The sequence below is a fragment of the Globicephala melas genome, chromosome 20, assembly GCF_963455315.2.
Source record: "Globicephala melas chromosome 20, mGloMel1.2, whole genome shotgun sequence".
In the NCBI taxonomy this organism is placed as follows: domain Eukaryota; kingdom Metazoa; phylum Chordata; class Mammalia; order Artiodactyla; family Delphinidae; genus Globicephala; species Globicephala melas.
This window is the reverse complement of record NC_083333.1, coordinates 38,203,788-38,231,715: the sequence shown is the minus strand read 5'-3', so window position 1 is coordinate 38,231,715 and position 27,928 is coordinate 38,203,788. Positions and strand designations below refer to the sequence as shown.

General features: G+C 58.4%; 2 protein-coding genes across 14 annotated transcripts; one reads left to right on the top strand and one right to left on the bottom strand.

Moving 5' to 3' along the window:
- Positions 1–75: 75 nt before the first annotated feature.
- PLCD3 (phospholipase C delta 3) lies at positions 76–19,761 on the bottom strand. 4 transcript variants are annotated; one of them, XM_030848907.3, is made up of 15 exons: positions 18,685–19,761; positions 8,723–8,884; positions 8,396–8,624; positions 7,931–8,060; positions 6,717–6,945; positions 6,049–6,250; positions 5,733–5,877; positions 4,747–4,899; positions 3,476–3,619; positions 3,183–3,333; positions 2,224–2,340; positions 1,429–1,595; positions 1,140–1,275; positions 900–1,049; positions 76–757 (listed from the first exon to the last, which is right to left on the bottom strand). In XM_030848907.3, the coding sequence occupies exons 1-15, from the start codon at positions 18,833–18,835 to the stop codon at positions 669–671; spliced, it is 2,355 nt and encodes a 784-aa protein (XP_030704767.1). In that variant the 5' UTR covers positions 18,836–19,761; the 3' UTR covers positions 76–668. The 4 variants fall into 4 exon arrangements, with proteins under 4 accessions (XP_030704767.1, XP_060146349.1, XP_060146348.1 ...); XM_060290366.2 differs by having other exon boundaries at positions 18,895–19,757; XM_060290365.2 differs by lacking the exon at positions 18,685–19,761 and adding an exon at positions 17,250–17,487.
- Positions 19,499–27,928, top strand: ACBD4 (acyl-CoA binding domain containing 4). Of its 10 annotated transcripts, none has more exons than XM_060290368.2 (10): positions 19,501–19,649; positions 20,534–20,611; positions 21,006–21,135; positions 21,393–21,513; positions 21,570–21,669; positions 21,950–22,070; positions 22,293–22,379; positions 22,701–22,771; positions 22,862–22,940; positions 23,660–26,048. In XM_060290368.2, the coding sequence occupies exons 3-10, from the start codon at positions 21,048–21,050 to the stop codon at positions 24,049–24,051; spliced, it is 1,059 nt and encodes a 352-aa protein (XP_060146351.1). In that variant the 5' UTR covers positions 19,501–19,649; positions 20,534–20,611; positions 21,006–21,047; the 3' UTR covers positions 24,052–26,048. The 10 variants fall into 10 exon arrangements, with proteins under 10 accessions (XP_060146352.1, XP_060146351.1, XP_060146353.1 ...); XM_060290373.2 differs by lacking the exon at positions 19,501–19,649 and adding an exon at positions 27,797–27,928 and having other exon boundaries at positions 19,678–20,611; positions 23,660–23,799; XM_030848917.3 differs by lacking the exon at positions 19,501–19,649 and adding an exon at positions 26,188–26,877 and having other exon boundaries at positions 19,681–20,611; positions 23,660–23,799.

Sequence of the window (27,928 nt, the reverse complement as noted above, 5' to 3'; positions counted from 1 at the left end):
GGACGCTCCCTCTGCCCCGTCCCTCCTCATAGGCCTGTGGGTGTGGCCTCAGAGGTGCTCAGGGCGTGGCAGTGGTAAAGTAAACTTGCTTCTTTATTTTGTTCTGCTGTCCTCTCCAGGGCTCTTCTAAGACAAGTTAAAAATCTCCTCCTAGGTTTACCCAGGGCTGAGCCTCCCTCTCCCTGCTTGCTTTAACAAGGGAGCAGCGCTCAGGTTCCAGAGCTGGAGGGAGGAGCCCAGAAAGCCTGGAGGGGGAAGGAGGGCCTTACGGGGTGGCTAACGCCTGGGGAGGGGGCAAGGGGGTGGCTGGGCTCCTTGTGGGAAGGAGGCTGGGACGGGGCAGAGAGTGGCTGAGGGCTTACATGTCCTGCTCCCCAAGTCTCCTGGCAGCAACGGGCCTGGCTCTTCAGAAGCCACGACGACCAGGTGGGCTGAGCACCTGAGGAGCTGGGGGCATCTCACAGCCCAGGGAAAAGATCAACTGCCTGTTCTTCAGGAGGGGCTGAGGCGGCCCTCAGCACCCAGTTGAGAACAGATCCTGGCGGGCAGGCTAAGTGGGAGGCTGGAGGGCTGGCCCTCCGTCACCCCTCCTCTCCAGAGGAGGAGAGGGCCTCCGCTGACGGATGCAGACTGGCACCTGCAGAACCCAGGGTGGCTCAGCTGTGCCGTCAGGAGCGCTGGATGCAGATGTGGACAAAGAGGGTGGCTGGTGACAGTGAGGCCCCGTCCTTGGAAAGCAGGTGGATGTGGCGGTATCCTGCCGGGAGGGTAGCCCGGTGTCAGCTTCTCTGCCCACCGCCCTGCGGGGCCAGGCTCTCAGAGGGAGTGGGCAGCCCGGGTGAACAGGGTCTTGGAGGCCCGGCCCCCCTTCTCCTTCCACCCCCGTCAACCCCACCAACCTTGCTTCAGGCTGCTGAGAGGCAGTGTAAACTGGCCCACAAAGTCATTGGGGGACGTGGCGTCATAATCTTCTACCACGAACCGGACCAGCACCAGCTCCGGAGCCCGCAGCTGGAACTGCAGGGTCTGTCCCCAGCGGGGGTTGAAGCCTAGGGCGCAGGCCTGACCGTCAAGAGCCCGCCCTGCACCTGCCCCGCTCCCCGCTATCTGCCCCCAGCTCGCCCCAGCAGGGCCCCCACCGTTGTTGAGCACGTAGTTGGTCTCCTTGCACGCACAGTCTGCGGGCACCCCGTGGATCTCAATGCGCACCAGCGGGTCCACGATGGAGTTTGGCTTCTCGGCATTCAGCTTGGGCAGCTGCTGCGCGGTCAGCACCTGCGCGGGAGCGAGGGGAGCTGCAGCCTGGCCCTCCTGCTCAGGACCTGGAGGCAGACCGCCCTCCCGCGAGCCGTCCCCAGGCCTCTGCTATCCTCAGGCTGGCACCCCGCAGACAGGGACCCCAGGCAGGGTGTGGTCCAGGCTGCTGACCTGGATGGTGAAAGTCGTTCTGGGGGGTCCAGGACACTCGGGGTCAAAGGTTGTGTCAGGCTGCCGCAGACAGGCAGGTTTCAGGACATAGCCGCACTGCCCATTGATAAGGAAGCGCCCGGCATTGAGGTCCATCTCATAACCTGGCGTCTGGAAGTTCAGGGCCACTGTGGACACAGCGGGGGCAGGGCAGGGGCTCTCAGCGGCCCTCTCTTCACTGCTCAGTTTCAAGAGTCTCACTGCCCTCCCCACCGGACACACCTCATGGGGCGAGGACTCAGCTCTCTCTAGAGAGGGCCCAGGGTCCCACTGCCTGGATAGTGATATCCCACCCCTACCATGGCTGGGGGGTTTCACGGCAGCCTCCACAGCTGGAGCCGGAGGGTGGGGCTGGGGCCGGGCCAGAGGCAGGATCCAAGGAAGCCCCATGTTTCCCTCCCTGCCCCCAAGGGGACCAGGCTCCTCTCCTTCGGCTCTGCTCAGCCTCCCTCCAGAACACACGCTCGTCAGCGTTGCTTAGTGGGGACTGCCGGGCTGTGCGTGTGTGTGTATGAGGGGCACGTGGGAGCGGAGGTTTTGAATTTCCACCTGCATGAAAAGTTTTGAGATTGTGCACTGGCTCGTTTACACAAACGAGCCTGCTTTGTGTTTCCCCACCTTCCTTGTTGATCAGTCTTTTAATCACTGGCATCTATAGGACTCATTTCTCCACCTTCTGGAAAGCTGTGCGGCCTCATCACCGCTGGGGCCGCCGTGGCCCCCTGCCCACCCCCTCTCCCCGGCGCTCCCACTCACCCAGCTGACAGCCCGAGTTCCACATCTCCTGGGGGTTGTAGTTGGCGGAGTTCATCCGCAGCCCCAGTGGGTAGACACGGGTCAGTTGGCAGGCATTGTGCCTGATGAAGCTGTTCCCTGAGCGAGAGTTGGGGCAGGACTGTGACAGCCCCTGGGCTGTGGCTCACCGGGTGCCAGGGCCTGTCCCCTCCCCTCCCCCACCTCCAGAGACAAGCTGGGAACAGAGGCTGAACTCCCATCCCCAGCTCCCCCGCCCCGGCTCCTTGTTCTCTCTGATGAGGGGACGGGGGTCCTCACAAGGAGGCTGCTGAAGTCCAGAGAGGGGCAGGGACCCCCCCCCCGCTCCCGCCGCCTGACACTGCCTCCCACCCCAAGTCCCCACGTTCCCAACTTGGTGGGTGGAGCACTTGGCCCCAGGCTGGCATCCCCTGTCTTTCATGGCTCATCCCACAAGCACTCCTCCAGCCACGCCTCTGGTTCCAGGAACCCTTCCTGTACCTCAAGCCTCCAGGCCTTGGGCCAACCTGCTCCTCCTGTCTGAAGTCCCCTCCCCCTCTTCACCTGGCTGCTTCCGCCTCATCCTTCAGTCAGGTGTCTTCTCAGCCACCACTTGCTCGGGAACCCTTCTCTGGTCTCACCCCCTCCTGCTGGGCTTCCCCAGCCTCCGTCATGCCTGTCCTGCCCGACTGATCACCCGGCACCGTAATTGTCCATCTGTGTCTGGCCCCACCACTAGGCTGTGAGCTGGTGAAGGCAGACAGCAGCCTCCCCCTTCCCTGTGCCCTTTTCCCTCTACGTACGCCTGGCCGGGTGCCGGGCATGCGCTGGGCACTCATTCCCTGAGCCCCTCTTTTCACTGCCCCCGAAGCCCTTTCGCACTCCTTTCCAGATCAACTTCAGCACCTACCACCCACCAGGAGCCTGCAGGTCCCCCAGAGGCCCGACGTCCCGGCTCCTACCTGCCTCTCGGATGAGCTTCTTGGCCTTGCGCTCGCTGAGGGAGCTGACCTGGCAGGGCTGGGGCGGGGCTGGGGCAGGGCGCAGGGTCCGCAGGCGGCTGGCACAGCAGTACACGGCCAGGGCCGACAGCTCCGGGGAGATCTGCTTGGCCTGGGAGACGAGCCTCAGCGGGGGTCTGCCCGCTCCAGACCCCTGGTCCTCCCACCTTCCTTCCCTCTGCCACCTGCCCCCAAGCTCCACAGTGGCCTCAAGCCCCTGCCCAGCCCGGGCTGGCCCAGCCAGGCCCACTCACCCGCCGCCTCTGCTCTGGGGCCCCCGCCTCCTCTTCTTCGTCCTCGTCTTCGTTGTCCTCCTCCCGGTCTGACAGAATTCGACCGTCCTCATTCCGAGCAGCTGGCAGCCTCTTCCCCTTCACCAGGACCCGGCCTTTCAGCTGCTGTAGAGACCAACACGGAAAAATTAAGCCCTTTTGCCCCTGTGTCGGCTGGTCAGTCTATCACTCAGCCACCACTGTGTGAGGGGCTGGCCCAGGGTGGCGAGCAGCGAAGGAGACACAGATGAGTGATGTTTCTAATAGGAAGAAACCTATGAGGGAAACAGCCCCATCCACAGGGGACTGGCTAATGGGGTCCCTCTAAGCATCAGCATCCTACACAGCAGCCAGTAAAAGGAATGAGGCGGCTCAGGGTTGAAAGAGACGGTGCTCTCTTCAAAAAAGATCTCGTGAAAGAAGCGCATGTAGAATATGTGTTCACGTGATCTTCGTGCACCATTTGAAAGAGAAGATAGCTATGTACATAGCTATATAGATGCGTGGGAAAGTTCTGGAAGGATACACAAGACACTGCTGAAGATGCTCACTTCTCCAGAAATAGGACGGGGGGAGCGTGAGTGGAGGAAAATCCGTGTTCCATTGTGTATGCTTTTCTGCGGCTCCATTTTTTCTTTTACCATATGTATGTTATTTTCATACCGACAAAAAAATCACACACAAAGGTGAACCTACATTCCTTGCATAATTTGGGATTGGAAGGAGGAGGAGAGTTTTCTCAAAGAGCCCCAAAAGGATGAGTGTCCTGAAGGGGCAGATGAAATGCTCTGGGGGTTGGGAGGAAAGGAGGAAGGACCACTTCTGGCCAGAGAGCTGAGGAAGTTGTTAAGGCCACAGGAAGAGGCCCTTTACGCTGAGCTAGAGCTCTAAGCAGGTGGCGCTTGGCGAGCACAGATGGCTAGGAAGGGAGCTTCAGATGGAAGAGACAGTGTCAACCAAGGCCTTTGAGATGGGAATGGCCGAGCCTGCAGGACTCCGTGGGCAGAAGGCAGAGCGGGGAGGTCAGGGCCAGGTCGTAGAGGGCCTTCGATGCCAGGTGACAGGGTGGGGTGTGTCTAGTCAAAATGGAAGGCAGACAAGTGGCAAGACCACAGGGTGGCAGATGTCAGATGAACGGAGAAGCGGAGGAAGGTTAAGACAGAGAGAGGGGAGGGGGCCTGAACAAGGGAGGTGGATGTGGCCCTCGGAGCCAGACCCTCCCCCCGCCCAGGCTGGGGGTTCGGGAGCATCACCTCTGGGGACGGCAGCTCTTCAGGGTTCTGGGAGTCCAGCAGCTGCGTCACCAGCATGTCCCCTAGGATGGTGTGGAGGTGACGGGCCATGGCAGCCTGCTGCTCCAGCCCACAGTGGTTCTCGAGGGACAGGATGACGGGGTACGGAGACAGCTGTGGGAGGGAAGGGCAGCAGCTCAGTCACTCACCCCTCCCCCACCAGGACCCCTGCTATGCCCGGCCCCCAACCCCTTTCAGGCCAGGCAGGCAAAGGCAGGGCTCTGCAGAACCCACTCTGGGGGAGACTGAGTGCGTGGATATGGGACACACTGGGGTCAGTGTGCACGTGGAGGGGCAGAGGTCAGATCTGGGGCCTCGGGGAAGGGGTGGAGTGTCTGGGGAGCTGAGGGTGGCTGCAGGAATGTTTTTCTTTTACAAATGTTCTTTATCTGTTAATGACACTGACCATGTCGTTTAGGTTGCACACTTTTGGTCCCAGCCCATCATTTGCTGACGGTAAGGTTTGTATAGCTCGACAGAAGTTGCAATTTTATGTAGGTGCAACACAGAGCCTCTCTTTCACGATTTTCTCTTTGCGAGTCACGATTAAAAGGTCCTTCCCTACCCACAAGGTTTTCTTCTGGAAATTTTACGATTTTAATACATTTACTAAATATAAGGGTGGGAGAAGGGAGCCTCTCACCCAGCTTTATTCTACCCCATTGGGCAGTTGTCCCAGCAGGACTTGGTGAAAGTGAGTCCCTGGGCAGGGGTTTCTTTTGTTTCGGGGGGTTTTTTGTTTTGGGGTTTTTTTGGCCGTGCCACACGCGGCATGCAGGATCTTAGTTCCCTGACCAGGGATCGAACCCGTGCCCCCTACAGTGGAAGCACAGAATCTTAACCACTGGACCACCAGGGAAGTCCCAGGGGTTTCTTCTGGAAGGACCGAGACCAGCTGATGTCATGGGGAAGGCTCTGGGGCTGGGCGTGGGAGTCCCAGGGCTCACCGTGAAGGCATGGTCACGCACTGCCTGGATCACGTCTCGGAAGAGGATCTTGGAGGTGAGGGTGTGGCCATGGTAGATGACCGGCTCCCCTCCTGGCCCCTCCCAGCAGTCAAGCTCCACACAGCGGCATCCCTGGGCAAAGGCTCTGCGGACAGATGGATGGATGGGCAAGGTGTCATATGGGTGGCACAGAGCAGGGCGATGGACAGGCCCCCAGGTAGGCCCCAGGAAGCCCATGGCGGGAGCTGAGCCCCATGTCCATCCCCAAACTGGCTCCCAGACATGTTCACTCCCACCATCCCCCCCACTATGGTACCTAACATAGGCCTCGGTGCTGCTGGGCCCACCGATCTGAGAGTCGGTCAGGTAGGTGTTATGGGAGGAGGAGATGAAGTAGTGGGCCAGGGGCTGGTTCATGTCCTGGAACACACACGTGTGGGCCGGGTTCAGGGCAGCCCCCTCAGGCGACAACAGGTACATCATGAAGCCATCCAGAGTCATCAGCTCGTGCTGCTTGGCTGAAGGAATGGGCAGAAGAGAGCATCACGGGGGACCCCTTTGTCTGGCCCTAAAATGCCTCAAAGCTCACTCAACTTAGTAATAGTGAGCACCTGTCTACTGACTGGACTCCACGTAAGTTACGCCTTTTTTTTTTTTTTTTGGCCACACCTCGCAGCTTGCGGGATCTGTTTCCCGACCAGGGATTGAACCCGGGCCACGGCAGTGAAAGGCTGGAATCCTAACCAGTAGGCCACCAGGGGACTCCCAAGTTATGCCATTTAATTTCAACCCAACCCTGTGAGGACGGTACATTACTATGCCATTTTACAGATGTGGCAGCTGAGTCTCAGAGAGGCAAGGTAACCTGCCCAAGATGGTGCCCACAGCCTGTAATAGCAGAGCCCACTTAGCTGGGAACCCGGACCTGTCAGATGCCGAGCCCTGGGCCGTGTTGGCCCCAGCCCCATCTGTCAGACCCCTCACCTGTCTCGTTGAGCTCATAGGTGTGGATGAGCTGCTGGGCGTGGGCCAGTGTGGCGTCATCCTCACCCTGGTCCTCCAGGAACTCCAGCAGCTCGGGGGTGCTCAACACCCGGTCCTCGCCCGAGTACCGATGGAAGATCTCCTCCAGCTCGGGGCGTTTCAGCAGCCGTCGCAGAAACTCCTCGATCTCAGGCCCCTCCAGCCACTCATTGTTGGAGCGGTCACACTCCTGGAGAACAGGAGGGAGAGATTCAGAGGAGGAGGACACCCTGGGAGAGTTGGCCTGCGCTGACACGCCCGTCATCCACCACGTCTGGGAAGGAGGCACTGTCCACAGTTTCACAGGTGGAGAAACTGAAAGCTAGCCAGGCTCCGGGTCTCACTCAGACTCACACAGCTGCTAAATCACAGGGCTGGGATTCTAAGAAAGGACTCGGGTTCATTGCCTGTTCCTCTGCCCCACGACCTACTCCAAGAATCAAGATGTGGGAGGAGACACTGTGAGCCCCGGGCAGGGCTGAGCCCCGGGCAGGGCTGAGCCCCGGTGCCAGAATCCCCCCTCCCGTGTGTATACGCTACCGTTCTCAGCCTCACACGTTCACACCCAGGGGCAGTGAGCAACACATAACAGAATTCACGTGGCGCTATCGGCCCAGGTGCACTGGTGCCGTGGCCCCTTCTGTCTTTTGGGGTCACAGTCAACATCCACACAGGTGTCTCCACGTGATCCAACTGGGCCACGGATGCACAGCCCACCTACGTGGGCCCCGTCTGTGCTCCCACATGTGGGGTGTACATGGTCACGTGTGGAGGTGCCACACATGCCACAGTGGAGGGGGGTGCGCTCCTGTGTGTACCCGTGAGCCTGAGGTCCTCCCTACCTGGGCTCTGCCTGAGGGTGAGGAAAGGAGCTCTGGGCCAGCACTCCCATCCTGGCCCAGTGGCTTCACTGGGTTGAAAGTGTACCTAGGCCCAGATGTGGCCTTTCTGCAGAGAGAGGCCACTCTCCACAAAAGCTGGCGGGTGGGAAGGGGGAGGGAACTGGTGGCTCAGATGGCTGGGGGAAGGCAGAGAGCAGGTGGGAAGGGGGAGGGAACTGGTGGCTCAGATGGCTGGGGGAAGGCAGAGGGCAGGTGGGAAGGGGGAGGGAACTGATGACCCAGATGGCTGGGGGAGGGCAGAGAGCAGAGGCCAGAATGGTGGCAGATGCCCACCTTGAAGAGGCCGTAGGCGTACATGTCGTTCATGTCCACGTTGACCATGCGGAGCAGGTTCTTGATCTCCTTGAAGCTCATCTTACTGTCCTGGTTGGAGTCCGCTCGATGCAGATAGAAGTGGATCCAGGTGTGGGTGCTCAAGAAATACTAGAGACAGGCTGGGCCCAGCCCCCTGCTGACAGGTAACTGACAGGTATGGCATACCCCCACCCCCGCCCTGGGGGCTCCCAGGTTTGGGGGCTGTGGTTTCCCCTCAGCCTGTGGACCCCCTGAGTGCCCCAGCCGCACGTCCTCCACGGGAACGGGCTCCCCGTCACCACCCTCGGTTCTTAAGACAAGGGGCTCTATCTCAAACCGCGGGTCCCTAAGGGCGGAGCCACGCCTCCCCTGGGCCTGAGGGTCCTCCCGGCACACGGCCGGCCCCCCTCCCCGCGCGGTCCGCTGCCTTCCCCGGGAGGATATTGGTCGAGGCGCTCGCGCTGGCTCATGGCATCGAGGCGCGCGCGCAGCTTGGCCAGACCGCGCACCCAGCGCTGCGCCTCCTCGGCCGTGGGCGCCGCCAGGTCCAAGTTCTTGCGACGCCCCTTGAAGGCGATGGTTAGGCAGCGCGCCGGCTCGAAGGCGCCCCCGAAGCGCCGCAGGCCCTCGGACTGGTGGCCCTCGCGGACGGCCTCGATGTGCTGCACGAAGACTGCGGAGAGGGACGGGACGCGCGCGGCCGGGTCAGGGCGGCGGGGCCGGGCCTCCACTGTCCCCAGCCTGCCCGCGCCCGCCCGGGCCCCAGCTCACAGATGTGCTGCGAAGGCGCGCGCGGGATGCGCCGCTGGAACCACACGCTCAGGCCGTCCTCCTGCAGCCGGTACAGCCGCTCCTTTTGCCATGTCCGCGAGCGGATCTTGCAGAGCCGGGAGCCCCGCAGCATGGCGCGCACGTCCTCGTCCTCCGTCAGGCCTGCGGGGGCGGGAGGGGATGGGCATCCTGGCTGGCCCTGCTTGCAGGTTCCCTCCACCCTCCTCCCAGCAGGGAGGTGCGGCCTCCTCCCCAAGCCTCTGTAAACTCTCCCAGGCGGCTCTTCCTCTCCCTGTAACAGGCCCCAATACCGGCTTTGGCTGTAGGCTCTTTGGCCCCAAGGCCTGTGCTTGGTGTGTCCCACCCAGGCCACCCTGGGAGGGGTGCCAGTAACAGGCCTGCCCTCCCCCGTGTCAAGCAGCCTCGTCTGGAGGCCCTCAGAGCAGAGCCCAAGGCGGCGCCTGGGACTCAGGCCTCGCTAAAGGTCACTCTTTCTGCCACTCCCCTCCATCACGGCCTCCAGCCTTCAAGCCTGGAATCTGCCATCAACAGCCTTTTCCCTTGACACGAAAACCTGACCATCAAGAGGGTAGTCTCACTATCTAACCTAAATCTTTCCTGCTGCAACCCAAGCTCCTCACCTCTGCTTTCCCGAAGACAAGGGAGGACAGCAGAGGTCACTCTGGCTCCAGGGTCTCAGACCAAGCATGCCAGGCCCAGTCCTGCCTTGGCCAGCCTGGGGCTGATCTCCAGATGCCCTGGTGGGGCCCAGCTGAAAGCATGATCTCCTGTGACACTTGGTATCCCCCTTGCCCAGCCACTGTCACAACCCCGTGTAACCCCTGAGCCCACATGTGCTCTCCGGTCACAGCGTCCATCCTTCTTAATAAGACAAAATGCTTACAAAGTACCTACTACATGCCAGACCCCACTCACGTGTTAACACACGAGAAAACAAGTGCAGAGATGCTTCAGCAACTTGCCAGAATTCCATGGCTGGGGAGTGGCAGAAGCAGGCTTCAGACCCTGGAGGTCAGGCTCCAGCACCTTCGCCCTTGGCCACTACACTGACCCCTCTGCTCCTTCTATCCTCCTCCCTCCCCCAACTCCCTGCAACCACCCTGGGCTTGAGGACCTACGAAAGAGCAGGGTCCGAGGAGTCAAATACCAGCTCTGTCACTCCCCAGTTACACGGCCTTGGTGGCACTACCCTGTGACAGCTCTAAGCCTCATGTTCGCCATTCATAAAATGGAGACCACAATAGTAGCTGCTACAAAATCCAAAATTCAGTCAAGATGCTGCCCATCCTGGTAGGGCCACACCCTGCTCAGATCTTCCTCAGCAGGGGTCAGAACCAAAGGTTTATGAGCCAGGGGACAACAGAACGTGTGGAAACCAGACAAACTGTAGGGTCCACACCCTTCGGAAGGACGGAGGCAGCCAGGAGTGGATGAAGGCCCAGAGTTCCCAGGGAACCGAATCTGGATTTATATGTGACGCCTCCAGATTTTTCAATGTTGGCAATTAAATCAAATTGAAACAAAAAACCCCCAAAACACCACTGTTTGGGCCAAAAGAAACAAGACAGTGGGCCTCTCTTCCTCCCTTTATTTTAACAAGCTCCCAATACTGGGTTTGGCTTTAGGCTTTGTGGCCCCAAGGACTCTGCTTGCCCAGCTGCAAACCCTGACCTGAGGAATCAAGTCTAAATTCCTGGGGCTTCCTCTCACTCTCTCTAGGAGCCTTTGTAGGATCATTCTCCCATCTCTTCCTCAGACTGGGGTCCTTCAAGGACCACCTCCTCCAGGAAGTCTTTCCTGATTTGTCCTCAAATAGGAGTTCTCCTTCCCTGACCACCAGCAACACTTTTTACTTTAATTAAATCACCCCACCTAAACTGTAATTTCAGTGGACCTTAATAAGCCCAAGCGCTGGGATATCCACACCTCAGTGCTTGTCCCAGAGCCAGGCTTGCAGCCAGTGTTTTCTGAAAGGGGAGGCAGATGGACAGACAGCTGGGGACTAAGTGTATTCTAGCCCCAGCCCTGAGCCATCTGTCCAGATGTCAGGGCAGCAGCCTTGTGGGTCAGGGTTTCTCAACTCCGGCTGTGCATCAGAATCACCTGGTGGAGGTTGCAAAACCCATGACCCAGAGATTCTCATCCAGCAGGTACAGGTTGGGGGTTGGACATCTGTATGTTTAAAAAGCTACCTTATGAAAAAAAAAAAAAAGCTACCTTATGACTTTGAGAGTGACTATAATGGAGAATCATGGACTCAGGGGCAGGAGGAGAAACCTGCCATCCTTAAGAGGCTATGGTCCCCCTTGGGGCCAATTTGTGACCCTAATGGCTCCAAGGGGTCTCTCAGGGTTTAGACTGTGGCCTTCTGGAAGGGTCAATGCCCACTCAGTGCCACCTAGCCAGGAAGGGGAGGTGGAACCCTCCTTCTTCCAGGTAAAGAGCTGGAACTTGGCATGGGCCAGGCCAAGAGACTCACCAGACCCTCAGGCCCCTATCCCCACAGGTTCCCCACATCCAGGCAACCTCTGCATTCTCTCATCCTGAGGAACAACAGAGTGGGGGGCAGGGCATTCAGGGGCACCTGCAGCGCCATCAGGGCTGAGCCCGCCCCTCCACCACCCCCTCAGCTATGGGAAAGGGGACTCCTCATCCCCATGACAGCCAGGCCCTGCAGCTGCACCCACCTCCCCTGACTGGGCCAGCCCTGTGATGCCAAGGCCAGAGGTTGGGGGGGGGAGGTGGAGGAGGGGGGCTGGTGCATGACTAAGGCTGGAAATGGAGGTGAGTCACTGAAGGCCTCTTTTGTCCAGAGCCTGCTGCAAACAGGACATGGAGAAAGGCAGGCTGAGCTCCCGACCAGCACCCCACCGGGACAGGTTCCCACGCTGAGGAGGCCCCTACTCCTGGCTCTCACCCCCAGCTCCCCAGGAGCCTGCTGGGGGAAGGGGTGACATTCCATTCTGCCCACCCAACCAGCACAGGCCCCCCGGATCACACTGCCCCTTGGACCACACTGTCCTCCAACCACACTGCCAGAGGAAAAGCCACACAGAACGAGGGTGAAGTGCCCGGCTGGGCCAGGTGCCGAGTCCCTGGGTGGGTGCCTCTATTTCTCCACTGCTTGAGCTTCTGAACCCTAGGGTAGTGAGGGGGCTGAGCTGTCAGATGGGAGGGGCAGGACCAAGGGAGGTAAGGGCGTGAGGTCAGGAAGCAGGCCCAGGCCCTGGGCAGTGATACTGAGAGGGGCCTGGCCCTCTGCCTAGCCACCCAGTAAACATTTATCGGTCCCACCAGATCCAAACCCACAGATGTTTCCTCGACCTCATTCCTACCTGCTTGGAGCAGGAGTGCAAGCTGCCTGCCTCCCGTGGTTTCCATGGATTCTCTATCTATCCATCTCTGCCTTGAACCTGGAGCTGGGCTGGGCCAGCACCATGGCCACCTCAACCGAGCAGGTGGGGGAACAATCACGAAATAACAGTAGTAAAAATGAGGACAAACAGTACCAAAAGGTGGAAACAACCCAAGCGTCCATCAACAAATGAATGAATAAGCAAAATGTGGTCTATGCATACAGTGGGTTATTATTCAGCCATAAAGAGGAGTGAAATCTGATCTCTGTTACAACACGGATGAACCGTGAAAACATTATGCGGGCTTCCCTGGTGGCGCAGTGGTTGCGAGTCCGCCTGCCGATGCAGGGGACGTGGGTTCGTGCCCCGGTCCGGAAGGATCCCACATGCCGCGGAGCGGCTGGGCCCGTGAGCCATGGCCGCTGAGCCTGCGTGTCCAGAGCCTGTGCTCCGCAACGGGAGAGGCCACAACAGTGAGAGGCCCGCGTACCGCAAAAAAAAAAAAAAAAAAAAAAAGATGAAAACATTATGCTAAGGGAAATAAGCCAGACCCAGAAGGACAAATGATGTACGATTCCATTTACATGAGATACTAGAACAGTCAAATTCACAGAAACAGATTTTATATCACTTATACCTCAATTTAAAAAAAACTCAGAGACAGAAAGTAAATTAGAGGTTACCGGGGGCTGGGGAAAGGGAAGAATGGTGACTTATGTCCTAATGGTTACAGAGTTTCTGTTTAGGGTGATGGAAAAGTTTTAGAAATAGCACAATATTGTGAATGTAATTAATGCCACTGAATTACCCACTTCAGAATGGTGTACATGGCCAATTTTATGTTATATATATTTTACCACAATTTTTAAAAATTAAGGGACTTTGCTGGCGGTGCAGTGGTTAAGACTCCGTGCTTTCAATGCAGGGGGCACAGGTTCGATCCCTGGTGGAGGAACTAAGATCCTGCATGCCACACAGCACAGCCAAAGAATAAGAATAATGATAATGTAATATGCCAGAAACTGCTGTACACTTTACATGGCCGAATGGTATGGGATGTGAATTAATTCTCAATAAAGCTGTTGAAGAGGCACAGAGCAGCTAACGAACTTGTCCAGGGTCACAGGGCAGCTGGGGTGCGTTCAGAGTTGGGGGGCCTCACCCAAAGGGCTCTGTGTGACTGAAGGAGCACACAGGGCTCTCTGTCTGGGGCCCGCCCACAGGAGGCGCACAGTAAATGATAACAAAGAAGGAAACCAAGGCAGTGCCGGGGGTGGGGGGTGGGCAAGGACCCGGGTATTCTGCTCCATCCCTGCTCCTCAGTCCCATGGCTTGCAGCTGGGCCCCTCTCCCGCCCAGTGTCATCAGCTGGGGCCCAGACACCTTCCCTGAGCCGCTTATCTCAGCCCCCAGAGAGGGGCCAGGAGGTGGTGAGGAACGGGCAGCCCCACAGTTTCCCAGTAACCACCTGCAGCCTGGGCGGGTTGGGCTGTGTGTGGTCTGGGGCCAAGGCTGCGGGCAGGAATCTGCCTCACTGGCAGAGCTGCAAGGGGCTGTGGGGAGGCCAAGTTTATCCCTGGCCCTTCAATCCCACCTTTCTCACAGGTGGGCCACTGATGATCAGAGAGGACTCGCTGTGTATGCTAAAAACAGTGTGGGTGGCCCGAGGCAGGGGTGGATGCAGGGGCCATGTAGGGGGTGGGCAGAGGCCAGAGTGGGCTGGTGGCAGGGGTGGGAGTGCTGTGTGGTCACGGGGCGTGTATGCAGAGCAGGGTATGTAAGGAGTGAAGGTGTGTGTAGGGTGGTGTGTGCACATCAGGTGTGTGTGTGTGTGTGTGTATGGGGTTGGTGGGTGGGAGGTGGTCAGCTTGGCATGGAAACTAAGGTGTGTGTGTGTGTGTGTGTGTGTGCGCGCCAGTGCACACTCAGGAAGGGCCCACGGGACTCCAGTAGGAATGTGAGACATGCAGGGAACAGCGACAGCCGACAGCTTCATGCCAACGGGGGGAGGGGAGGAAGAGCAGCTTTTCCCGGTGACTGAGGCCATGAGGCTCTGGGAGGGGACAGGCAACGGCAAGGGGTCTCAAACTCCTTCCCACCGGAATCCTCAAGCCAGCAGGTAGCCTCAGCACCTCGGGTACCAAACGCGTCCCCCTCGCCCTGACTGGCTGCCACACCCAAGGCTAGAGCCTAGCGGAGCTCCGTGCCAGAATCCATAACATTCCTTGAAGCATCAACAAAGTCAAGAAAGGCAGGCGGTGCTTCCCCTGCTCTGGGTGGACGTAGTGCGATAAAGGTGGCAACACTCTTCTCCGCAGGGCCAGACCAGGCGTGAAGCCTGTTTGGGGGCTGAGATCGTGGAGCGGGGCTCCTCAGAGCTGAGGAAGGAGGAGAGGTGAGGGGGGCCAGGATGCAGGGCAGAGCCAGCCCCCCAGCCCTGCCTGGCACACGCCGGCGCGACCAGGAGGGCTGCCCACCCCTCCCACCACCCAGGCCAGGCACCTCCCCAGACCGGGGGCTGCTCTGAAGACCGCCCCACCTGCCAACCTCGCCCCTGGCAGCCCCACTCACCCTGCAGGAGATGCCCTGGGCAGGCCATTGGGAGAGCCCGCTTTCCCTGCGGCACTTGGCGGTGTGTGCCGACGGGGGAGGGAAGGCAACAGATTCTGCCCACTTAGTGCTCTGCTCACAGGAGGATTAGCGGCAGGGTGGAGCATCGGGGCACAGGGACAGTTCCAGGCTCTGGGGAGATAGGGCTGCCAGACAAAATTCAGGATGCCCAGTTAAATGTGAATTTCAGATGAACAAAAAATAATAATATTTTAGTATCAAATATTTACATAATTTGGGACATACTGATATATATTTTTTGGCAGCCCTATGAGGACACCCCTGGCAGCTGGCAGAACCACTATGGGAGAGGGGTGTAGCAGGCCCCTCCCCACCAGGCTTAAATCACTCATTCATTCATTGTGTTAGGAGCTTGGACACTGGGCCAGACTTCCTGGGTTCAAATCCTCTCTTAGCTACTTCCCACCTTGGAATACGGGGCAAGTTACTGAACCTCTCTGAACCTCAGTTTCCTCACTTGTAAAATGAGGCTAATGGTCCCACCTACCTCATAAGGTTGTGACATTAAACGAGCTAATACAAGAAAAGCGCTCGCACAGTGTTATAAAGGTGGTAATTAGTATTCATTAATTCCAGCAATAATGAGCTCTCATTGAGGGCTTCCCTGGTGGCGCAGTGGTTAAGAATCTGCCTGCCAATGCAGGGGACATGGATTTGAGCCCTGGTCTGGGAAGATCCCACATGCCGCGGAGCAACTAGGCCCGTGAGCCACAACTACTGAGCCTGCGCGTCTGGAGCCTGTGCTCCCAACAAGAGAGGCCGCGATAGTGAGAGGCCCGCACACCGCGATGAAGAGTGGCCCCCCCTCGCCGCAACTGGAGAAAGCCCTCGCACAGAAATGAAGACCCAACACAGCCAAAAATAAATAAATAAATAAATTAATTAAAAAGAAAAAAAAGAAAAGAAACGCTGTTTCTTATTAAAAAGAGCCCTCATTGAAAACGATGGCTTTGATGGCAGACAGACGCTGCCTCTTAACCGCATGGCCTTGGGCCGGTGACTTCACCCCCTCCACCTCAAGTTTCTTATCTGTGAGGACAGTGACAGCACCTTCCCCTGGGGTGCCCGAGGATTAAGTAGGATCTGGGCTACTGCGAGCTCAGCCCTGCCCTGGTGCTCACTGGGCTCCTCTTCTAGCTCTTCAACTGTTCCCTGGCTTCCCTGGCGCAGGCCAGGCCAGCAGCCCAGCCTGGGGGCGGGAGATGGGAGCAGAGTGGACCCTAGGCTCCACAAATGACTCCCACTCAATGCGGGGGCTGCTGTCCGTCCCCCCTCATCTCGGTTTCCCCCAGTATGGCCCCCCTTTCTTTTCCTTGGGCCCCTCTTCACCTTTGACTCTGAGCCACTCCCTGCTCTAGTCTCTTGACCTGATCGGAAAGAAAATCTGTCCTCTGTTAGACTAAGGGGTGTGGCAAAGGCGGTGACAGGACACAGCCCTCAGGGTCATTTCAGGAGAGGCAGCAGCTGCAGGGGTCATCGTGGAAGCTACCTGGCTGGTAGACCTAGGACTGGGCCTTTATGGCCAGGGCAGTTGGGCCCCAGGACAGCTGGGTTTCACCTCCACCTCCACCTGGACTCAGTGAGGCCTGGGGAAGGGACATTCCCCACAGACTTGACATTCCTCTCTCTAAAGGCAGTCACTCAACAGGACGGTGCCGCAGTCAGCGGGGAGGGAGGGTGGCGCAGATGGCATTCTGACACCCACATAGTTCCCAAGAGTGTCACTGTCACGGGGTGCCCGGAGCTCCCGTTCAACGTTACTCAGCCAAAGGGGAATGAGTCTTGGGCTCAGCTGTAATTATTTGTCTACAAGTGGCTCCTGGCACTAGACTGTTCATTCCCCCAGGGCAAGGTGCTGTGTCCTCCATCTCTGTAGCCCCAGCCCTGACACTGCGCTCTGGCATGCGGACGGGGCTTAGCAAAAATGTATGGAATGAGGAGGCAGGTAGGTGTGCGGGAGCATCACCTCAGCCCTCCCAGAGTACCCATAACCCCCGCAGGCAGCTGACTCCTGGGGCTGCTTCTCTGGCCCAACACCAGCCCTTGACTATCTCAGCAGCACCTCAACTCCCCATGGCCATCGACCTCTCCCCAAACCACCACTGCCCCTTAGACCACAGGATGATGACGCTGCCACCCATTAGAGACACCTTCCAGATCCCACCAACTGCCAAGTCCAGCCCGGTGCATCTCCCTGTAGTTCTGGAATCCATCTCGGCTGTACCGGCCCACTTCTGAGCTCCCCGTCCCCCCCGCACACACACAGCTTGCCCAGCTGACGCCTCAACCTCCCTCCTGTGGGTCTCCTTGTTTCACCCCTGCCTTCGTCCAACCCACCCCTACTCTACAAAATTCCTGCCTCTCTCCTCCGGCCTGAGACCTTTCCCGGGCTCCTGTCACCCTCCAGAGAAAGTCCATAACCTTATAAGCAGGGGCCTTGAGGACCCAGCCTCCACCTGCCTCTCCCCTTCTGCCTCACTCTAGTCTCCCTCCAGCTCCAGGGTGCAGCCAGGGCTCACCAGCATCTTGGTCCTTCCTTCACAGCCTTATTTCTTTGCTTCATTGTCTGACATCCTTGCTGGTACTTCAGCTCTCTGAGGGCCAGGACTGTGTCTGCCTTGTTCGTTGCTGAATCCCCAGGGCAGAGCATAATATAGGCACTCAATAAATGTTTGTGGAATGCATGTGTGATTGATGAAAGGTAGGGCAGAGACCTCGTCTTCTGTCTCCATAAGGAGAGTGCCAGGCACGGCGCTCAGAACACAGCACTCAATAAATTCAGGTCAAATGAATGAGAGGAGGCAGAAGTAAGAACAGGGGGGTGGGGCTTCCCTGGTGGCGCGGTGGTTGAGCATCCGCCTGCTGATGCTGGGGACACGGGTTCGAGCCCTGGTCTGGGAAAATCCCACATGCCGTGGATCCGTGCACTACAACTACTGAGCCTGTGCTCTAGAGCCCACGAGCCACAACTACTGAAGCCTCTGCGCCTAAAGCCCATGCTCTGCAACAAGAGGAGCCACTGCAATGAGAAGCCCGTGCACCTCAACAAAGAGAAGCTCCCCTCGCCGCAGCTAGAGGAAGCCTGTGCACAGCAACGAAGACCCAATGCAGCCAAAAATAAATAAATAAAATAAAATTTAAAAATCTTAAAAAAAAGAACAAGGGGTGGAGGACAGTGGTAAAGAGAAGGTAAGACCGGCTATCGGGACCTCTGATTTTTGCTCCAAGATTCACACAGGTCTTCGGGCAGCCCTGCCCTCTGTTCCCTCAGCCCCACTTCATTAACTATTCTACCGACCACAGTTCTACTACACCACTTCACTTTTACAGTATTTTACATTGTATAAAGTGTAAAACTCTCACACATAACCCCTCGTTCAAGCCCTCAACCCCCCAGTCAGTCCCACTTTGCCCCGGTTCTGAGACGGGGCCAGGGGCAGTGTGGGGGACATACCAACTTTGCCCTCTATTAGCTGTGTGGTCATAGACAAATTCCTGACTTTCTCTGAGTCAGTTTCCTCATCTGTGAAATGGGGATTATACCACCTGCCTCTCAGGAAGGTGAAGAAGATTGAAGGGCACCACATCTGTAACCACCCAGTGCTGGCCAGTGTCTGGGAGATGCTTGATAAACCATAGTTACTTTCCTTTCCCCCACTGACTTCCCTCAAATCTGAGAAGGCAACTCTGGCTTTCTGACCCGAGGGTAGGGCGCCTCCTGGTGGAAAACAAAAGCCATCCTGGGAGCCTCGCTCGGACCCCAGGACCTCGGGTGACCCCAGGTGCGACCTCCCCTCCCCCGCTGGAACGGTGCTGGTCTTCCATCCCTCGCCGGACTCCCCACAGCCCCATTGGGAAGCCCACCAACGGCTCGCCGGAACACCCCAACCCTCCCAGGCTGCGCCCCCGGGGCCCGTCCGCACCCACGCCGAGCCGCCCCAGCCGCTCACTGACCCATCTTCTTCAGCGCCCGCAGCCCGGGCCTCTTGTTGCCGCCGTCCTGGGGTGCGGGCGGGGACGGGAGCGCGACGGGCGCTGCGACCTGGGCCGGCACCGGGGGCTCCTCGCGCCGCCGATGGCGGCTCCTCCAGCGGCCGCACAGCATGGTCGCGGGGCCGGGGCCGGGCCCGGGGTCTGTGCGCGGTGTCGAGCGAAGAAACTTACCGGCGCCGTGAGGGAGTCGGGAGGAGGAGGTGTCGGGAGGAGGGAAAGAGGGAGGGACGAGGGTTAGGGAAGGAGGGACCCGGAGGGAGAGGGCGGGGCCAAGGATGGCGTGGGGAGGTGCGAGGGGGCGGCGAAGGGGGCGGTGACCCAGGCGGGGAACCGTGCCCTAGAGGAAGTGTGGGGAGGGGGCCTGACCCGCGACCCCGAGTCTCCGCGTTAGGCCCCTGCTCCTGAGTCCGCCTCCCCATTCTCCGAGCGGTCCTGGGATCCCGGCCCTATCGGAGTCCTGAGCCCCCATGGTGCTGGGGGGAGGCATCGGAGGGAGCGACGGCCGCCCTCTGGCACAGACACCCTCTCCTTTCCCCGGACCCTGACTCAGTGTGGACTCAGGACCCCTCTCCACCCTCCTCCTCCCCGTCCCGCCTGAGGGCTCAGAAGGAAGCCAGACAGGGGATAGGGTCCGCGAGCCGGATCGTCCTGGGCCTAGGGTCCGCGGGCCCGGAAAGTCCCGGGAGCTTAGCCGGGCGGCAGGGCAGCCCGAACCGGAGGAGTGGGGGGTGGGGGGGAGTGGGAACTGACTGGAGGTGGGGAGGGAGGAAGGCTCTGGCCATGACGTCATAGGATTAACCCTCTCCTCGCCCGGCTAGTTGCCGTCCCCAAAGGGGTAGAAGACTCCAAGCTGACTGGTCTGGAGAGGATGGGGTGGCGCGAAGCCTGGAGACCCCGGCAGAATCTGTGGTTGGCGGCTTGGACAGGTTGGCACCCGCGCCGGGCCTTTGATCGTCCTCGGACGGCCACCGCACGCTGCGTAGATGTCCTTGGCATCAACTTGTGGATGAGCGTCGAGTGCGGGTTCCGGTGACCGTGTCATGCGTACACTTACTACATAAGAAACCACCTGCGTATTTGTGCGCGAGGGGTGGGATATGTGCGTCTTCTGCAGCAAGTGCCCTGGGTCGGGGGTGGAGGGCTGGGTGCACACCGCCACTCGGCGGCGGCCGGGAGTGTGTCATCCCAAAGATAAAGCTTAGTTTCTCAGGACCTAGATTTGCCACCTACTGCTCTACTCCATTTTCAGATATCCCGGACTCAGAGATTCCGTCCGTGCTGGCTGGCGTCTCCACACCTCTCTGGATATTCTTTCTAAATATTTAGTCTTCTCCTCTGTACTTTTGATCCTGCAATTCCTTCCTCCAGAAATGACCTTCCTCATTCTTCTCCTGGCTTACTCTTAAGGCTTCCAAAACTCAGCTCCAGTGTCCCTCCTTTAGAACCCCTGACCTCAGAACATGATTCCCCCTTTTATCCCCAGCGCCTGTTACGTGTCTGGAGAGCTGAGTTGCGTGGCTCGAATCTGGGGGACCTGGGTTCAGCTGACTAGCGGGTTTCCACCAGGGGGGCGCAAGAGACAGCGTCATTTCACGGTGTCCACCAGGGGGCGCTTCCGCCTGCCTCTGGCGATCCAGGGTTGAGGAACCAACCCGCGGATTTGCCCCGCCTGATTGGGAGAGGCACGGCTAAACTATTTGCATAATCTCGAAAGGGCCGCGTTGAGTGGTCGAGATGTAGAAGAAATCTGAAACGGGCTCTCTCATTGGCTTAAATTTTCCCCCTTGCTCCGCGACCCCATCCGGGCCAGACCCGGCCAGGAGGTCAATCGGAAGCTTCCGGCTAGTGGCGAGCGGGAACCCAGGTGTCCGGGCAGTGGGCGCTGAGGGTGAGTGTCGGGCGGCCGGGCAGCTGAGCCGGGGTATGGGGGGCCGGGGTGGGAGGATGTTTGCCCCGCCCTGTCTCCTCTCGGCTTGCGGGTTCTCCTGTCTAGGAGTTGGAGATGTGCATCTAGAGAGGCACTTGCCACCTGTCTCTCCACCCACACACCGAGGTCCTCTCCACCCATCCTGGCCCCACCCACGCTGCCTTGGGGTAGGAAAAGGTGTCTCCTCAGTCGCAGCTTCTGACCTCCCAGGGTGTCTCACTCAGGCCTCTAAAGAGCTTAGTTTGCTCCTGGAAAATGGACCAGTGACTTACAGAGGCGTGTGCCAGGGAGGAGTTGGGGCGGGGGGCAGGTGGGGCGGGCTGGAGCCTGCTCACACACAGGTTTGTTCTTGCAGAGTCGCTCAAAAGTAGGGCCCCAAGGCTCAGAGCAGCTGGGTATGGGTACCGAAAATGAAAATCCAGAGCCGGACTGCCAGAAACAGTTCCAGGCCGCAGTAAGCGTCATTCAGAGCCTGCCTAAGAACGGTGAGGGCATGGGGACCCGCATTTGGGGGTCAAGACGACTGGGGTCCGCCTCCCAGGAGGCTTTGATCCTGGCAGTTTTTACAGACAAGTCCCTGCCTGAGTTGTCCTGGGGGTCCCCTCTGCCACCTGCCCCTGTCCAGCTGCCCTGGTGGGACCCCTCGCCATCTCTGCCCTCCCCAAGGGTGGTTCTCCCCCCACCTCCATCCTCTTGGAGCTGGGAGTGATGCTTTCTCCCCCACTTCCCAACCCCTGCCCAGGCTCTTACCGCCCCTCCTATAAAGAGATGCTGCGATTCTACAGCTACTACAAGCAGGCTACCATGGGGCCCTGCCTGGTCCCCCAGCCTGGGTTCTGGGACCCTATTGGACGTTATAAATGGTGAGCTCCCCATCGGCTGGGCAAACAAGCCTCAGCTGTCAACCAGCATTTCACAGCCTTCTGTCCCCCAGGGATGCCTGGAACAGCCTGGGCAAGATGAGCAGGGAGCAGGCCATGTCCGCCTACGTCACTGAGATGAAGCTGGTGGCCCAGAGGGTAGGGAGAGGCTGCAGACTCCTCTCTGTGACCAAGCTCTCAGCCAGGTGGCCTGCCCCCCACCCTTCCAGTCTGACCCCCATTATGTTTCCTGCACGTTGATACCCCTATGGGAATTAACCACCTTCATGCTGTTCCCCCACCCCTGCCTGTCTCTGGTTCCTGACTGGGCACAAGGGGGAGAGGTATGACAGGGCAGAAGCAGGGTGGAGGCGGCCCAGCTCAAGGGGGCAGTGGTGGGAGGGGCCAGCCCTTCCCCATTAGACCCCCTCCTGCACAGGTGATCGACACGGTGCCCCTGGGCGAGGTGGCAGAGGACATGTTTGGTTACTTCGAGCCCCTGTACCAGGTGATCCCTGACATGCCGAGGCCCCCGGAGACCTTCCTGAAAAGGGTCACAGGTCAGGCCCCCAGGCTGGGAGCTCCACTAGTGCTGACTGAACTGTCTCGGGGGGCTGCTCAGTTGGAGGGGAGCCTGGGGGCAGAGGGCTCTAGGTGATGTCCCTGTAAGGACCGCAACCAGTGCCCCTGATGGGGTGGGTCTCAGGCAGAGTCCATGGCTAATTGGGGAGCAGGGGCCTGATGTCTTCCCAGCCCCACCTCTGGGTGTTGTGTCTCCGCAGGTTGGAAAGAGCAGGTGCTGAATGGAGATGCTGAGCCTGCCCCAGAGCCTCCCTGCCTTCCCAAGGAACCCGCACCCCCAAGCCCAGGTCAGTGCCTGGGCAGGAGGGGCAGAGGGCAAAACCCAGGCCGGAGGTGGGGGGGACCTCCAGGCAGGGTGGAGGGTAGCAGGTTAGGTGCCACGCTGTGCCTATCACGCCTCGTGCCCAGACACTGAGACCGCCTGCGTTCCCAGAGGCCAGGGGCAGGTTCTGGGATTCCTGATCCAGAGCCCCACTCAGGGAGCCATCTGTGCCTCTTGTGGCAGTATCTCTAGTGTGCCCTGGACAGATGCCTCTGCCTAGATGCACCCCCCTCCCCTCCCTCCATGGCCTCCCTCTTGTCACTAACCCTACTCATCCCCTTCTCAGAGTCCCAGCCACCCAGGGACCAGGACTCTGAGGTTTTCTGTGATTCCATGGAGCAGCTGGAGCCTGAGCTGGTGAGACCCACTCCCATTGCCTCCCCTTCCCTACCCCACTGGGCCTTAGCTGCTCCCACCACCCCCCTTGGACTTTGTGACTCTTCTCAGCAGGTTGGGGCAGAGCAGAGGGGCGCCCTGGGAGGAGAGCTCAACACCAGAAACAGCACCGAGTCTCCTGCAAAGAAAGGTGAGCCCCTGACTGACCCTTCACCCGCTTTGGCCGTTCCCATGGTTCTGGTGCCCTGGGCCTTCCCCTGGCTGCCCTCGTGGGAAGAGGTGAAATCCAACGCTAGGCACTGGAGAGAGTGCCTAGCCTCTGCCCAGGAAGGGTTAAAGCCAGACACTGGCCTGGATGGGCAAACTCACTGCCCGGCCTCCTCTCCGAGGGCCGCCAGGAGTCTGTACTCTTGGCTGGCACTGAGGAAGGGCAGCTGGGGTAGAATTCCTAGACCAGCTCTCTCACCTATACCTACGTGGTCTTGAGAGTCATCCTCTCTCTCTGGGTCTCCCATTTGGGACTCTCTTAGGACAATGAGTTCTGCCCTGTCCCTTTCTAGAACTTCCAGTGTGCCACATCCCATAAGGGCACTTTCATAAATATTATCTCCTTTATTCCTCAGAGCGAGCAGCCCTGTGAGGGAGATGACATAATTTTCAGTTGACCAACGAGGCTTAGAGAAGTTACTGACTTGCCCAAAGTCACACAGCTAAGCGGTAGTCCTGCTGGGATTCAAACCCCTGGCAGCCCATTACTCAGCCACATGGATGGGCTTCACAAGACTCACACTTGGTACAAGGGATCGCACTCTACTCTTATTCTCCCTGGACCTGCCCCAGCCTGCCACCACCCTGCCCCTAGCTGAGCTGCCTCCTGAGTCCCCTTCCCTGTGTGTCTGTGCACTGCAGGGAGATTGGAAAGCACCCTGCTGGGGCCCCAGGAATTGGACACATGGCTGGTGGGGACGGTTCGGGCGCTGCAGGAGAGCATGCGGGACGTCCAGGGGAGACTGCAGAGCCTGGAGAGCATGCCTGTCCCCCGCAAGCAGGTGAGCCCTGTCCGAAGGCCCAGGGCAAGGCTGGGGCAGCACTTTGAGGGTCTCTTTTCTGGACTCCTCATCCAGCCACTTCTGTCTTTGTCCCCACGTCTCTGCCTGCTCACACCTCTGCCTTCTCCAGAGAATGTTGTGGCTCGTGGCGCAGGCAAGGAAGTCAGGGGGTCTGTAGTAATGCTTCCAGCCTGGAACTGGGAGAGGCCCTCCTTTCCTGCTCTTATCTCCCTCTGCCTGAAGAGTAACTGAGGACAGATGGAATTCCAGCAGTTGGAGGGGCCAGAATGTGTCTGCTCTTTGCATTGGGGCTGGGGGTGTGTGTCCCTATTGCCCCTCAGTCAGGACTTCTGTTCCCAGATTTATTGTCTCGCCCTACCCAGATTCAGCCCTTGCATCCCTCACTCCCTTCTCTCAACTTCTAGGTCTGCTTACCCTTTACACCTCTGCTTCTGCAAAATAAATCACAGCGGCCATTTCTGGAACCCCAGCTGTGTGCCAAACACATTACCTGCATTATCTCATTTTATCCTCAAAACAAACCAGTGAAATAGGTTTTCTTTTCATTTCCCTTTTACTGATGAGGAAACTACAGCTCTGAGATGTTAAGTAACTTACCTGAGGGTACACAGCCTGAGAGCTGCTTTGAGGATTAGATGACATAATGCATGTAGGTGCTTCCGCAGTGCCCGGGGGGGGGACTTCTCATATGGGGTTCATTGTTAGTATTAACGTTAAGTAATGGAGCTGGGAGTGGCCCTAGGTCTGTCTCCCACCAAAGCTGGCATCCACCACTCACTATGAGTGAGTCTGTTCTTGCGAAGCCTGGAGTGGTGGGGGCAGGGGACGGCTGAGTTCCTGGATGCGGGGGAGTCACTCACGTGACTCTTCACCCCCTTGGCACAGTGGGTGTCAGCCAGGTTGGCAGGAATTCCCTCAGATCCACAGCGGCTAACCTTTCAACACTCACCCCCCAGGGTTTCATTTATTGTTTACCTTTTACTAATTTTATATGCTGAAGATTTTAAAGGTTTCCACCCTGAGATACTTGGATTTGCATCTCTAAAAATAGGACATTCTACTACCTAGCAAAAACAAAATTTTATCACACACAGTAATTCCTTCATATCATCAAATACACAATCCACATTCAAATCCCCTTTTCCACCTTCCCTGTCTGTCCAGGCCAGGAGCCTCTGTTCTTAAGACTCTGTTAGTCTAGACTAGTCCCTCTTCCCTGCTACTGACTTGCGGATGAGACTGGATAGTGGTCCTGTAGAATGTTCCACTCTTGTGGTCTGTCTGATGACAGCCTCCTGGCTAGTTTACATGACCAGATTACATCAGAAGTGATGTTCTTTCTTTACATCAAGGGACACATATTTGGATGTCCTACCGTGAATGATTTTAGCGTGGACCACTAGCAGGGATGAAGGGGTGACAGTCTGTTCCCACCACTTGCAGCCAGGGAATGTCCAGTTCCCCATCAAGCCCATCTGACATACAGCTTTTGACAATTGATAGATACTCCTTGCCTGGATCAATAATTTATTTACTGGTTACAAAAAACGTTGACTTTTAAATTCTATTATTCCTTTAACATTTATTAGCTGTCATTTTTCTGTAGAGTTTCCCTGATCATCTAGGATTTCCCTGAAATACAGTGCCTTATGGAAGGCAGAATAAGTGCTTAATTCTTTCTCTTTAATTATCTATTTTTAGAGTAAGGAGTTGATTTAACAGCCACCTCAGTGGTGATAAATTTCCCCTTTCTCTTTGAGTATCATCATGAACTCATGGATTTTAAAGACTCAGTATTTCAGTCAACTGCAATCATCATTCTTTTTGATGCCCAGGCTGTCACAACTTTGGTGGGACCCTTTCAAGCTGGGTCCTATGTTCTGGTAATTTGACCTCATTAATCTTTAAAAGCTTCCTTGCTTCCTGGTACAAGACGTCTCACATTCAATTCTACCTTCCCTGCTCCAGACCTAAAATCTGCCACTTCTCCATTCAGCAGAGAATGGTATTTAGAAACTAAAATCTGAGCACCCAGGGTCCTCATTTGAAATATGTGGCATGTCCTTTACAATATGGGGTCTTCGGGCCACACCAACAGGGTCACTGCTTTGTGGCCCAGAGGAGACGCCTCGAAGCCAGTCTCTCCACTCAGCAGCCTCTCCAGCCTTCAGCCTTCTCGGCACCTTGGAGGAGGATATGGGAGGGAGTTAGGGCTCAACGTGTCAGGGACAAACTGGGAGCCCCAGTCCTCAGACTGGGGAGAGGGAGGCAGAAGCTCCCACCTGAGCTCTGCAAGCAGGTTGCGAAGGAGGGCCCAGCCTGTGCTGAGGCCCGGGCTGGCTCCTGACTCTCTCCCCTTGGCGGCAGAGGCCAAGGCCCGGCACTGGGCTCTCTGTTCCCACGCTGCTCTTCTTCCTCCTGTGGCCCTTCATCGTCCAGTGGCTCCTCCGACAGTTTCGGACCCAGAAGAGGTGACTCTCAATGGAGGAGTCTCTGCAGCCAACGGAGGAGACTTTGAGCCTTCCTAGAGTTTAGGAGAACGGCGTTAAACCCCGCTCCCACCCCCTTCCTGCCCCAATTAGTGTTTGCCTTGGCACCTCTCCCCTAATGGGGAGCCGGATAGGACTCCACTCTTACTGCAGCTCCACAGAACTCCCCTCCTCTCACCCCCAACCACCTCAGGCTCCCTGGGGAGGCTGCACGTGTGGTGCACGTCCCCAGTTCAGGGTTGGCGGCTGATTCTGGGGCGGAGCTGCCGGGTCTCAGCCTCTGCCCTCCCCAGCCTCTGGGTCACCTGACTCCTTTCCCACCCTAGCCTCTCCCCGAGGAGGCTCAGCTCGTGGGCAAGTTGGGACTTGGGCCGGGGCCTGGAAGAATGATTGGCTGGGAGGCCTGACCGAGCTGGGGAAAGGCGGAGAGAGCTAACCCCGGGGGAGGGGAGTCTGCTCCGTTTTCCTGGCCGCCCTACCCCCACATATACTCAGGACGTCTTCACTAAACATTAACTTACAAAAGAGTGTTTCACTAAATAAAATAAAACCTTCATCTTCTGCCGTCTGGGCTGCCACGGATTGAGGCGGGAAGCGGGTCCGGGGCGCGCGAGCCTCAAGTCCCTTCCCTGCCCCCTCCCCCGCTGCCCGTGGACGGCCCCGAGAGGCCAGCGGGCGGCGTCCCAGAAGCATTTCCCAGCTACCCGGGCTAGTGGAGGCACCAGCCCAGGGTCTGGAACGGAGGCGGAGGAGATGCGCCGTGGTGGGGGCGGGGCCAAGGCCGCGGCCCCGCCCCCCGCCCCGTCGTGGCCGGGGGGAGGGAACCGGCGAGCTAGGGGTGGCGGGAGGAGAGGAGTGCGGCGGGGCCCGGGCACAGGCTCCGTCCACGCCCGAAGGGGAGGGCGGCTACTCCCTGCTCCGCGCGCCAGGCGTAGGGTCGGGGCCGACATCCCGGCCCCAGAGGTGCTCACTGCCCCCTTCCCCCTCCTCAGCTGCTCGCTCCCCGTTCCCCCTCCCGGTGACCTCTGCGCTCGGGCTTTCCCAGGGAACTTTCTGGAAGGCCAAGGCCGGCGGGAGCTTCGTTCCCGCCCCTCCCAGAGGAGTGGGGGCGGGGCCCTGCGCGGGAGCCCCGGTCGGGGTGGGCCCAGTGCCGGAGCGTGCAGAGACCTCCGGGGGTCGCTGGCTGCTGCAGACTGCTGGGGCTCCGAAATTTTGAGTTAACCCGTGTGTTAAGGATGGACAACTGGAGGGCAGTGGAAGAGGGACCAAATTGATGCTGGGGATGCAGGAGTCGGGCGGAAGCCAGCTCCACCAGTTGCACATACTAGCTGTGTGACCTGGGCAAGATTCTTAACTGCTCTGAGCCTGGGTTGCTTTGTGAGATAACGATGAAGATCTCTTCATCATAAGGCACTCCAGGGGTTTAAGTGACCAGGACAGGGGCTTCCCTGGTGGCACAGTGGTTAAGAATCCGCCTGCCAATGCAGGGGACAGAGGTTCGAGCCCTGGCGCGCCACAACTACTGAAGCCCGCGCGCCTAGAGCCCATGCTCTGCAATAACAGAAGACACTGCAATAAGCCCGCGCACCGCAACGAAGAGTAGCCCCTGCTTGCCACAA